This window comes from Leopardus geoffroyi, chromosome B1 (genome assembly GCF_018350155.1).
Source record: "Leopardus geoffroyi isolate Oge1 chromosome B1, O.geoffroyi_Oge1_pat1.0, whole genome shotgun sequence".
NCBI classification, from domain to species: domain Eukaryota; kingdom Metazoa; phylum Chordata; class Mammalia; order Carnivora; family Felidae; genus Leopardus; species Leopardus geoffroyi.
The window spans coordinates 165,443,477-165,456,688 of NC_059327.1; the positions used below are offsets into that span (position 1 = coordinate 165,443,477).

At 41.3% G+C, this 13,212-nt stretch overlaps 1 protein-coding gene across 8 annotated transcripts in view; it reads left to right on the plus strand.

The window, feature by feature from the left end:
• Nucleotides 1–13,212, plus strand: part of CORIN (corin, serine peptidase) — a 260,225-nt gene that overhangs the window by 178,636 nt on the left and 68,377 nt on the right. For all 8 annotated transcript variants that reach the window (XM_045474167.1, XM_045474169.1, XM_045474161.1 and 5 more), the window contains 3 exons: nt 1,064–1,180; nt 5,170–5,277; nt 12,127–12,358. In XM_045474167.1, the coding sequence (XP_045330123.1) occupies nt 1,064–1,180; nt 5,170–5,277; nt 12,127–12,358 (457 nt within the window). The remainder of the gene's footprint in view (nt 1–1,063; nt 1,181–5,169; nt 5,278–12,126; nt 12,359–13,212) is intronic.

Below are 13,212 nucleotides of genomic sequence, written 5' to 3' on the forward strand. Positions count from 1 at the left end.
GCAAATTGATACATATGAGATTGAATATTTAATTTGCCTATAATTTGAGGCAAAAATAGAAATATGGGTCGTATGGGTTTTATTTTGACAGAAGAAAAGCCATCTAAATTAATTAACAAATGCAATACCCAGCTTTCCCTTTCCCTGAATTGAATTGGAACTGAGTCCTTGCTGGTGGACATAGTCAAGCAGAGTGGACAATATCTCGATGGATCTTGGGAAAGCAAGGACATGGTACTCAGGTCTACCGATTCTGGTGTTCAGCCTCAGTTCAAGCATATGGAGCTTTAACATTAGACAGTAACTCAGTGAAGGCTGAGGTTACATGAATGGGTTTCTGATGCTCGAAAAGACAATAGGGATAGAATTTAGACAACCTTCAGGAACTGGAAGGTTAGTAGCCACTAGACCATCCCTATCAAACGTCAGATGTTATAAGCAGTTTTAAAATAAGGCGTTTATTATGTGCGGGGTGCTATGCAAATTCTTTCACATACGTCATTTCGTTGGCCCATTAGGTGAGATTGGAATAAAATGAAATGTTTGGGCTTTGAGTCAGAGAAGCTTGCCTTCACATTCCGGCACCAGCTTTTAACAGCTTTGTGGCTCTGAGACGGACGCTAACCTCTCTAGACTTTAGTTTCCTTATTCTATACAAGGTTGATAATATCTACTTTGTAAGTCTGTTATGAGGATCTGAGATTAGATACATAATCCTGCTAGCACAGTTATTGCCGTATGCTAAGTCTTTAATAAATTATAGCTTTTATATTTGCAATAAAGCTACTATCATCCTTAAGACAATTTCTCACCCTGCCCTTATCAAGAAAACGTTAGTTTTTAGTAAGTGCTATTTCACATGGCAAGAGAGAGCCTCAAAAGAAAACTTTCCATTCCCAAAACACGTGGAATGAAACAAATTAATGACACATTCGTTCATTTATGTGGAACATGCAGATAGAACATTTCATTTCTTGGTAATGCCAGATAAGCGGGAATCCTATCTATGATCCGCAGACAGAAGTACAAATCAGTGCAGCGAATATTATTCTGGCCTCCGCAGCTTGTCACAGCCAGGGTCTGATGGAGTGCAGGAGCGGACAGTGTATCCCTAGCTCTTTCCAGTGTGACGGAGACGAGGACTGCAGGGACGGCTCTGACGAGGAGAACTGCGGCGACAGTAAGTGTGAGAGCATTCCTCACCCGCGGACTTTTCCCTGGGAACGGAGCAAAGAGTTGGGAGTTACCTAATGCTTACGTAGGATTTCCACATAAACAATTCCAGATTGCCCGGCTCAGCATGGCTCACAGCACTGGCTGGCCATAAAACCCTTCCTTGTGGTCAGTATAATTCCCCAGCATCTTGCACTGAACAGTCCTCCCTCAGGATAGACGGTGGAGGTTGAACACTTAAACAGCATGGGAGATTCAGTGATCTGTCTTATGGGGAAAGTCAACACGATGATCAAAGAAAAGTTGAGTCTGTAGTATTCTGTTAAATTACATTAGGTTACAATTAGGAGGAGCTGGCTTCTGAAATCAAACGTGACAGCCTCCCCGGGTGCCTCGGTGGCTCAATTGGTTAAGCGCCCAACTCTTGATTTCTGCTGAGATTATGGTCTCATGGTTCACAAGATTGAGCCCCAGGTTGGGTTCTGTGATGACAGTTCGGAGCCTGCTTGAGATTTTCTCTCTTTCCCTCTCTATCTCAAAACTAAATAAGTAAAAACAAATAAATAAAAAATGTGATTGCCTTCTAAAATAACTATGTGCAGAGAAACAGTTTCTCTCTCTTTCTTTGTGTGCCCTGCTGTGTCATTTTATTTTCATTTATTTTTTTATTTCGAGTCGTTATTTAAATTCTAGTTAATTAACATATAGTGTAATATTGTTTTCAGGAGTAGAATTCAGTGATCGATCAGAGAAGCAGTTTCATGCCTCACATTAACAAGTAACATACTCAACTACACTTGGAAAGGGTCACTGATGTCTTCTGTGAAACTCGAAAAGAAAATCAAATAAGTTGGTTTTTAAACTGTGTCTATTTCTGTCAGAAAAGAAGAGCCCTTGACTTAAAAATCACTACATTTGTTTGTAAGTGACCTTGCCACTCACCGGCATAGCCTAGTCATTAACAATGTGGCTGCTGGATGGGATGCCTGGGTGGCTCAGTCAGTTAAGCATCTGACTCTTGATCTCAGCTCTGGGGGACTCAGGTCTTGTTCTGAGGGTCATGAGTTCAAGCCCTGCATTGGGCTCCATTCTGGGTGTGAAGCCTACTTAAAAAAAAAAAAAAAAAAAAGAATGTGGCTGTAGGTGACTTCGGGCTGGTAACTGAACTCTGTTGTGTCTCAGGCTCTGTGCCTGTAAACTCAGAGTAATACCTACTCAGAGGGCTGGCACATCGTGAACACTCAATAAACATGAGCTATTATTATCACACGACTGTTGTGTTAAAACATGTCTTGGGCTGCATATATCACAAATTGGCCAATGAGGTTGGTCACATGTAGCTAAATTAATTTTGTCATAATGAATATTGATCCTTAGCATAACTTCAATGAAAAAGCATTCCAGGCCTAAAAAGAGGTACTTTTAATCACAGATGTAGTACCTAAGAAATCAGGTAACGAGTACTTCATTTTACCAATTTTAGCATTCAGAAGCAGATTCTTTTCTAGCCATGAGTTATGATGTGCATATCAGCCAAGCACCTCCCTTTGGATCAAATTGTTCTTTCTTTTGACATAATTCGTCTGTGTTTGAGACAATTTTGGATTCTTTACTATGCAATGGCAAGATTTATAAACTATTTCCTAGCATATGTGAGATGTAAGAAAGTCATGCAGTAAAGTGGATCAAAAGTAAAATTTTTACCATCTTCATATTACTTAATCTAATGAATCTGACTTAATAAATGTATATTGTGGTGCTAATATGTGGTCAACCACTGGGAATCTGGTGGCAGGCGAAATAGATCATAGAGTTTGCAGGCCCCTGGGGAAGACTGGCATGACACAAATAATTGTGTAAGTCAGTGTCTACCATGGAGTGACATGGGCCAGGAGGGAAAGTTCAGGGAGCTTTGTGCTGTATATGGGATGAATGAGCTGGGACAGGGCCTTAGGGAAGTTTCCCTGAGGAAGAGACGTTGGAGCTAAGATGTGAGGAATGAGTGGAGCTGACTTAATGAAGTAAGGTGGGACTGGAGAAAGCACTTTGGACACGGGGATCCGCTTGTCCAAAGGTCCCAGGGAGGAGAGGAACAAGGCATATATGTAAATACCAGGAGAAGGCCACTATGATTAGAGCCAGGAGTGAAGGGGGAAGGTGCTACTCCAGAATGTTGTCACCAGTATCCCAGGCCGACTCTGCTAGGAAGACTGGGGAGGGAAGTAGAAGCCGCCCGGGGCCTTTGGGCCCCATTCAAGATTCAGGCCTCTACAGCCCTCAGGCTCCCCTCTCAGCCCTGTTGTCTAGTCTCCCCGAAGCTCCAGTGATGCCAACCTGTGCCCTCCCCACTCCAGCCTTTGTGTATTCTGCTTTCTGCTTGGGAAACCATTCTACCTTCTTTCTTTTATTTATTTTTTATTTTTAAATTTTTATTTATTTTTGAGAGAGAGAGAGAGAGCGTGCCCGCAAGTGGGGGAGGGGCAGAGAGAGACGGAGACACAGAATCCGAAGCAGGCTCCAGGCTCTGAGCTGTCAGCACAGAGCCCGATATAGAGCTCAAACTCACGAATTGAACTGTGAGATCATGACCTGAGCCGATGTCGGACGCTTAACCGACTGAGCCACCCAGGCGCCCCACCCCATTCTACCTTCTTATGCCAACTTAACCCACCTGCCTTAAAAACCCCTTTGAGAAGCTCTCCCCTTATTGTCCTAGTTTGCTTCTACTGCCTTACATATACCTTACATACACAGTGATCACACGGCTTAGCTGTGTGCGTAAGGTTCTGTTCATGGCCACGTGCCTAGGTGGAGTATAAGCCATTTCACTTCTTTTATTTTTTAATGCCTCATGCCTAGCCTGTCACCTAAGCTTGTCACATAGCAGACGCTCAATATCAGCTGAAATGATGAATGCAGGTTGTCTTATTAAAATTCTTTAAGAGACTGGATGCATTGATATTAGCCTGGCTTACCTTGCAAAAGTGGTTTGACCCTGATGGTATTAAAAAAAAAAAAAAAAAAAGGAGTGGTATCTGTTTTCTTTGAAGGCTGTGATATATACTGTTGCACATTAATGGGAAGGAAAGAGTCCAATATAATAAACATTATCTGAGAATTATAGATAAGAATGATTTTATGTACACATATACTGTTATTTACACTTAAAAATGCCTTGCAAGATTTTCTAGATTCTAGATGACATATATGAAAGTAACTGACTACAATGAGCAAGAGGAAGAGAGAGAATGGGTAGTAATTTATTACCCTATCCATTTAACCTACAAGTGACCAGGAAATCAATGGGAAAAGCAGTTTCCTTTCTACAAACCTTAAGGAAAAGCCATTAGGCTGATGTTACTGCTTTCATTCATTTGGAAACAAGAAACCCAATTCTCAGGTCGTCATAGCTAGGCCAGTGATACTTTCCAAGGACATACAGAAAATACGGATAGCAGCTGCATAAGATTTGCACCATGATAAAGTATCCTTACTGTATGGGTGTTGATGCCCTATTTATTTTTAGGGAAAGCATTTTCCTTACAGGGAAGAATAGAGTTGGGTGCAAATGAGTCCTTAAAATACTATCATTTAATAGTCAAAATTCCAAGATCATTATCTTGGACTTTCTCTCCAGCCACCTAAATTTTATTCTGTAATCAAGTTTATTCACCCATGTAAACATAGAACACCTTCCCCCCCCCCCCCCCCCCCCCCCGTTAAAAGTAACACCCACCTGTTTTGTAGGCTAGGTTGCCTCTTATTTCTTCATTCCTACAGAGTCCTTTTTGGACTAACAGTGTTGTATTTAGTTGCCAGGACAACTAATCCAGAAAGTTACACATTTAACATGCGTTCAATATTTTTGGAGAAACTGGAAGGGAATTAAAGTTGTGTCATTCCTCCGCTCCACCAGACGTTCTTGATACTTTCTATCCCCGTGTCAGGACTTTACAGATGATGAAAGCAAATGTGCCTTTTCCCCCCCCTCTGTAGGTCAGACTCCGTGTCAAGAAGGCGACCAAAGATGCCTCTACAATTCCTGCCTTGATCCATGTGGCGGTAGCTCCCTTTGCGACCCGAACAACAGTCTAAATAACTGTAGTAAGTACGGCAGCTGACAAATGCGATCATCATGTCAGGATGTGCCTTTGGCTGTCTTCTTCTGAATTGACATTAAAATGTTGAAATCTGGAATCCCTCCAAGTGTGTGTGTGTGTGTGTGTGTGTGTGTACATTTATACCCATATTTCTTTTGTAAAGGCTGCATGTGGTAGCGGAAAAGAAACAAAATGGTCTTAGTTAACTTAAATCAGAAACAAATGTGTCATTGTGAAAGGCCTATAAATCCACCTTGCTTAATATCATTACCATTATTTTCGATTCAACATCAGCTCCTATATATCACGTTCTTGGCTCCATCTATGGGCAGATGCTATCTTTCTTCCGTTTGAAAGCACAGCTTCGAAAATAGAAACTTTATCCAAGAAGGGAATGTGAAGTTCATCTAAACAGCCACCTAAAACCGTGGCGGGTCTGTTCTCCTAATAAGATGTATTCTCACCTTTCCGGGAACTTTGCTGGCCTGTAATGATCTTGAGGCTGTTATGTAAACTTGTTTTGGTGACAAATGGTGGAAACAGGTGGCTTTCCCAAAAGAAGCTTTCAGGAGAGGGAACTCCTGGGGAAGAGAGAAGGGGCAGGGATTGCAGACGGCTGTATAGACTCTGGTGGGAAATTGAAAATGAATCAGAAAACCCCCAAAGACTCTGATTTCTAGTAATGAACTCTTATGTGTGGGCTCCGCTTTCATATTCTGCTTTTTTCACTTTTTATAATCAACTTGTGGCCTCATCTTCAGCTTGGGGCTTGAGGTTTAGAAGCAGGTCTGTCAGCTGTTCGTTTACAAGAAAGTATAAAGGTTATCTCCAGATGAAAGGCCGAAAGGTTCAGGTTCTAGTTTTACCCAGTGACCTTTCTGCGTCACTGTAGAGCTTATAGGGGCTGCTCCTGTACCCACAGGGATGTGAGGGAGGCAGCCAGTGAAAAACCCAGACTGAGGAGTTTTTGTTTATTTTCATGAGCACTTAATAATTGTTTGGGGAAAAGCACAATCCCCAAGCCTTTTCCATTTCCATTTCCATATGAGAGAACGGTTGAGATAGATATTAATGTAACCATTAAGACATACTGCCATTTTCCTCACTCTAAACTGAGGTAAATAAGTGTGTGTTCATATGCATGTATGTATATGTATATGTATATGTATATGTATATGTATATGTATATGTATATGTATGTGCTGGGTCCATTTCACGTTGCTTTATCTCCCAATCTGCTCTGGAACTTTTTCAGGATGGTTTCTTTACTACACCTTTACCTTGGCGTAAGTAATTTTAAACAATGACAGTGTCATCTCAAAGATATGTGTTTCTTATTGGTTTTGGGGGTTGTCCGACATGGAATGGCACTTTGTGTTAGATTTAAAAAAAAGTTGAAAGGGCACTGTGAGCTTGTGTCAAATTTGGGTGGGGAGGAATTGAGCGTATGTTGTCCTGTTTTCTCCATTTTTGAAATATGTCCAAATATAAAATTTAAAAATATGTTACACCTGTCAAAAAGAGAAGTGGAAAGAAGGGCACTAGATAACTCTGGCTCATAGCCTACTGGTATTTATGGCGTGCAGACAATGTTCCAGGCTCTGGGATGGGCACCAGGCACTTTAATGGTGAAGAAGGGCGACATGATTTCTGCCTTCCTGGAGACAACTTTTCAGTATGGGAGAACATAGTGCCATCTTTCCACTCAGGTATACTGTGTGAGTTTTGTCTTTATGTTCTTTCTTGAATGCTTATTTATTATTTTTTTGAGAGAGAGAGAGAGAGAGAGAAAGTGCGGGGGAGGAGCAGAGAGAAAAAGGGAGAGAGAGAGAATCCCAAGTAGGTTCTGTGCTGTTAGTGTGAAGCCTGAGGTGGGGCTTGATCCTATGAACTAGGAGATCGTGACCAGAATTAAAATCAAGGGACGCTTAACTCACTGAGTCACCCAGGCACCCTTCTCTTTATGTTCCTTAAATACACTCAAACAATGTCCTTAGCACTTCACTGTCTCATCAGCTTCCTCACTCACCACAAATATTCTCGCCAGGTTCTTCCATCTATATTCAGCAGACATTTGATCATCCCCTCTTCTGAGTTCCAGGCACTGGGCTGGTCATTGGTCCCTCACTCCTTCTCTGTTATTAAAAATAGTTTATATCCCTAATTTCCAATTGAGAGTAAAGATGTTTTTTCTCATTTTTCAAACTTCCAATTGAAAGTAAAGATGTTTTGGGGCGCCTGGGTGGCTCAGTCGGTTAAGCGTCCGACTTCAGCTCAGGTCACGATCTCGCGGTCCGTGAGTTCGAGCCCCGCATCGGGCTCTGGGCTGATGGCTCAGAGCCTGGAGCCTGCTTCTGAGTCTGTGTTTCCCTCTCTCTCTGCCCCTCCCCCACTCATGCTCTGTCTCTCTCTGTCTCAAAGATAAATAAACGTTAAAAAAAATTTTTAAAAAAGAAAGTAAAGATGGTTTTTTTTTCTCATTTTTCAAAGAGCTTCATGGTGGTATGTCTGTAAAGTTGGTTGAGGAGCATCTTCTCTCAGAAAACGTCATGCATTTGAATATGTGATTAATTTTTTGAAGATCTTTACCGCTAGAGAGACTATCGTTACCTAGATTCTGAGGCACAACTACACAGCACTGTCTTTCTCTAGCTCCATACTAATGGAAGTATGAGTTTGAAGAATGTGGATATTTGGTCTGATGGAGCCAGCCTGTTACTGGAGTTGCTGGGATTCTGGTTCTTGAAGACACTTCTTCTTGCTATCCCATAATATATAACTTACTAATGGTCTCTGAAGATATACTCACTGGGACCCGGGCATCAGTATTTTTTAAATTTCCTGGTGACTCCAATAGGCAGCCAAGGTTGAGAATTATTAGCTTAGTGGTTTGTCCATGGCTAGGCTGCAAGGGTATGGGACATCCCTGAAACTGAATATAAAAAAGTCTTCATAGTTTTCAAAGTTTTCAGTGGAGAAGTCCATGGCTTATCTCAGACTCCCAGAAATAACTACAGTTAAAAAAAAAACCCTAAAACCCACATCTCTGATGATATTGTTTACTGAGAGGCTTGAAGTATCACAGTATTCCCACATCCACTCACAATCCCAAATCTTTAATACCTCCTTGAGGCAAAATACAGACACATCCTTGCCTTAGGGGGTAGGAGCAGGGTGTGGGATACTAATCCTCACTTCCACGTGGCGGTGTGCAATCCAGACAGCCGGGGAACCCTGTGGAAAGAGCAGCTCCTGGGCATGTGTCCTTCCTCCCACTCTCTGTGCCCATGAGCACCACGGCTGTATGAAGCCAGGTATGACTGTCATACCCCAGGGACTCTCAGGTTCCCCATAGTGTTCCATCAACTGTTACTTCTACATGTTTACTCATGCCTTTTTTCCCCTCCAATGCTGAAGAAGCAATGGACCGCTTTGTTCTTTACATAGCTTCCTACTGACCTCCCAATTTACTGTCCTCTCCTTGCAATCTCCAGTTGGAAGGAACAGATAGTATAGGGATGTGGTAAAGGAACCAAACACCATAAGGGTTAAGGACTTTAGTCCTTGGGAGCAAATGGTAGATGAGAGGAATGGTCTCTTTCTAAAAGTATTCTCAACTAATGAGTGAAAACTAAATGATTAAGTTAGAATATTACCATATAGTGACACTGATTGGTTACCTTTGGTAACATGAATCAGTGAATTAATGGGTCAAGGCATTGAGCATCTACAGCTGCTGACATCACAAAAGGAGAGAAATCAGTTATACTTTGCCTTCTGATGCAAGAACACCATAGCACCTATAGCCTTACCTAAGGGATGAAGCCTCATCAGCCCTCTGCATTCAGCTGCCCATGTTCTGGAAATAAGAGTAGCAGAGGAATATATTTAACTTCACCAGGACTGAGTAGTCAGCAAAGTCAAACTCTGGGACACTCTACAGTTCAAATCTCTGGGTTCTTCCATAGTTAAACTTTAATTAAAAATAAAGGATGGGCGTCCAGATGGGCCATTCGATTAAGCATCTGACTCTTGATTTCAGCTCAGGTTGTGATCTCACAGTTGTGATCTCATCCTGTGCTGAGCATGGAGCTTGCTTGGGATTCTCTCCCTCTCTCTCTCTCTCCCTCTCTCCTTCCTCTGTCCCTTCCCTGCTCACCAGTACACACTCTCTCTTCTCTCAAAATAAAAAAAAAATATTTAAAAAATTTGAACAAAATTAAAGGATGGAGGGGAAGTCAAAAGTTTTAAAAAATGGGCAAGGCTTAACTCTAGTATTTAGGGTGAAGTGCACACGTAGGTAATAAAACTGTAAGAAGACTAAGGTGACAACTATGAACTCAGTTGCTACTCTGCGGAGAAAGGAGAAGCTTGATAGAAGATAGGGTATATGGAGGGTCATCTGGATGTCTGGCAAAGTTCAATTTCTTGATTTGGGTGGTAGGTACAGGGATGTTCACCTTATAAAACTCATCAAACCATTAAAAATAATGATAAAAATAAATATAGAGTTTGAGGCAAAGATGAATCTTAGAATATTGTATGTGCCAGTAGATGTTGAAAGTGCTGTTTTTCTTATGTAAATGACCATCATTTAATACATGATTTCCATGGGCGCCTCGGTGGCTCAGTCAGTTACGCGGTTCACTTCACTCAAGTCACGATCTCAGTTCGTGAGTTTGAGCCCTGCATCAGGCTCTGTGCTGACAGGTCAGAGCCTGGAGACTGCTTCAGATTGTGTGTCTGCCCCTCCCCGCCCCCACTCTGTCTCTCTCTCTCTCAAAAATAAACATTAAAAAAATACACGATTTCCAATGGCTTCAGAGTAGTGCATCGTGGCAAGGATGTAACATCATTTAGTTAACAATCCCCTCTTTAGGTTGAATTTAACAAACATGTTTTCAGACTTTGAAAAGTGGGATATCATTAAGACTCAATTAGGATCAATTTTTTTTTTCAACAGATATTTATTAAATCTCATCTATGTTCAAGAAAATGTACTAATGAGCACGGCATCAAACTCGCATTGAAAACAGTCCTGCAGGATTAAACGTCTTCACGTTTGTGACACGACTGCCCTCTAGTGGCTGTCATAAATTAAACTAGTGAGTGAGTGGATAATCCTTAAGATGAAAAAGCTTATTGATGCTGTAAATCATAGAACGTGAGGTTGATAGATATTTTGAGAGTTTATATTGCTTAGCACTCTATGGAGAATTCCTTAACAAGATTCGGTTGCCCTTACCACGTTCAGTAGAGATCTCCAGAATAATGTATGATCACAACTTCACCCTTTTATCTTCCTTGGCTCGGAAACACTGAAAGTTTCTATCTCATCTCAAATCATTAGCGATATAGTTTCCACATATAGAAAAGAAAAAAATATCCATGTGATAGGTCTGCTAGTCATATAATAAAATATACCAATAAAAAGTTAAAACTTGATAGGGCGGTAGAGGAAAAGCTAGAAAGGTTTACACAAGAAAAAAAAAAGACTGCATCAAAAATTCATGTGAGTCATCCCATTTTTGTAAAATTACACTAAAGAAATTAGGAAAAATATGGTTAGAGTTGCATCTACTGACTTATATGATGGTCGTTATTAATAATTAAGCAACAAAAGTGAATTGAATCATAGGAATTATAGGAATGGTATAATTCCACTCTGGCAGAAGCAAGCAAGAAACCTCCTTCTATGTGTGTAGATGCTTCTATGTAAATGCTTGTATGTAAATTCATGTATGTAAATTCTGTATGTAAATTCTTGTATGTAAATGCTTGTATGTAACTGCTTGTAAGAGCCAGTGAAAGGCATGGAAGGCTCAAACCCAGTCTGTTGGCTTTGAGGGTCAGTGAGAGGAAGGAGGGCAGGGAGACCATGAACTTTTTCTTTACACATCTTGCGTTGTTTTTATTGTTATGAAGAATATTCATTTTTTGTAATATGAAATCCAAATATTTAATGTTACCCCTCTTTATAAATCAATGGACATGATAAACTGAACCAGCCCCACACCTCCTCTGTGTCTTTCTCTTCTCTCCACCCTGTATTCATTCTCATGCCAACTTTACAGCATTACACTTTGGTGCTGGGTGGCTCAGTTGGTTAAGTGTCCCAACGCTTGATCTCAGCTCAAGTCTTGATCTTACAGATCCCAGTTCAGGTTTGGAATCTCAGGGTCATGAGTTCAAGCCCCACGTAGGGCTCTGCACTGGTCATGAAATCTACTTAAAGACAAAACAAAAAAGGAAGTAGTAAATCAGAAGACAAAATGGGTAAAAGGAAACCTAAAAGAATGTCACCTTGGGGCGCCAGGGTGGCTCAGTCGGTTAAGCGGCCGACTTTGGCTCAGGTCATGATCTCGCGGTCCGTGAGTTCGAGCCCCGCGTCGGGCTCTGTGCTGACAGCTCAGAGCCTGGAGCCTGTTTCGGATTCTGTGTCTCCCTCTCTTTGACCCTCCCCCGTTCATGCTCTGTCTCTCTCTGTCTCAAAAATAAATAAACGTTAAAAAAAAAATTAAAAAAAAAAAGAGCGTCACCTTCAGATAGATTGAGCCAAGGGAAAAATGAAAAAAGACTTTCTATGACATGCATACTGGGCGCTGTGCTAGCAGCTGCCTATACAGAAATGATTCCTGGTTTGGAGGTTCTTCAACCAAATGATTTACCTTTTGATGCAAGTTATATACTGTTTGCGTTCCAGTCTTAGTTATTTTTTTTAAAAGAAGGTAAGATATATTTCAATTTTGTAAGTTTTTAAGAAATTGTTTTACATATGAAATTTACTATAGGTATAGATGTAGACATAGATATATAGATACATACCTATATGTGTGTTTTGTTTTCTTGTTAGGTCAATGTGAACCAATTACGTTGGAACTCTGCATGAATTTGCCCTACAACCATACAAATTATCCAAATTACCTTGGCCACAGGACTCAAAAAGAAGCCTCCATCAGCTGGGAGTCCTCTCTTTTCCCTGCACTTGTTCAAACCAACTGTTACAAATACCTCATGTTCTTTGCTTGCACCATCTTGGTACCAAAGTGTGATGTGAACACAAGCCAGCGTATTCCACCTTGCAGGTAACGCAGTGGGGTCTCCCCCAAGCACCCTCCCTTCCCCTCAGGGAGAACCAAGGGAGCAGAGACTAAGTTTGAGTTTAGACCGAGTCCATGTTGCTAAGGAGCTCTGTATTTAACAGATTATACATTTAAATGGTAAAGAAGTAGGAATTCTAAAACGAATATTTGAGTAAGTAACTGCTGAAGTACCACACAGCGGAGGCATGAACTGCCTTTGATAGTAGTTCACAGACTTTAATCCAATACGATCATCCACGTTTCATTTTGGTGGATCAAGAAGTGTTCTAAAATGTGAGTTAACGGAAGATGGAGTGTATCTGCCTTTTTCTCTGGCAACGTGGATGTATTTAAAATGCTGCCTCCTAGGGCGCCTGGGTGGTTCAGTGGGTTAAGCGTCCGCCTTTGGCTCAGGTCATGATCTCGCGGTCAGTGGGTTTGAGGCCCGCGTCGGGCTCTGTGCTGGCAGCTCGGAGCCTGGAGCCTGCTTCGGATTCTGTGTCTCCCTCTCTCTCTGCCCCTCCCCTGCTCGTGCTCTGTGTCTCTCTCAAAAATAAATAAACATTTAAGAAAATAAAATAAAATAAAATAAAATGCTTCCTCCTCACACGTACCCCAATGTTTACAGCAGCGTTTGCAACAATAGCCAAATCATGGAAAGAGCCCAAGTGTTCATCAACTGATGAATGGATAAAGTAGATGTGGTTTATGTATTCAATGGAATACTATTTGGCAATGAGAAAGAATGAAATCCGGCCATTTGCAACAATGTGGGTGGAACTGGAGGGTATTATGCTAAGTGAAATAAGTCAGTTGGAGAAAGACAGATATCAAAAGTTTTCACTCATATGGGGAAC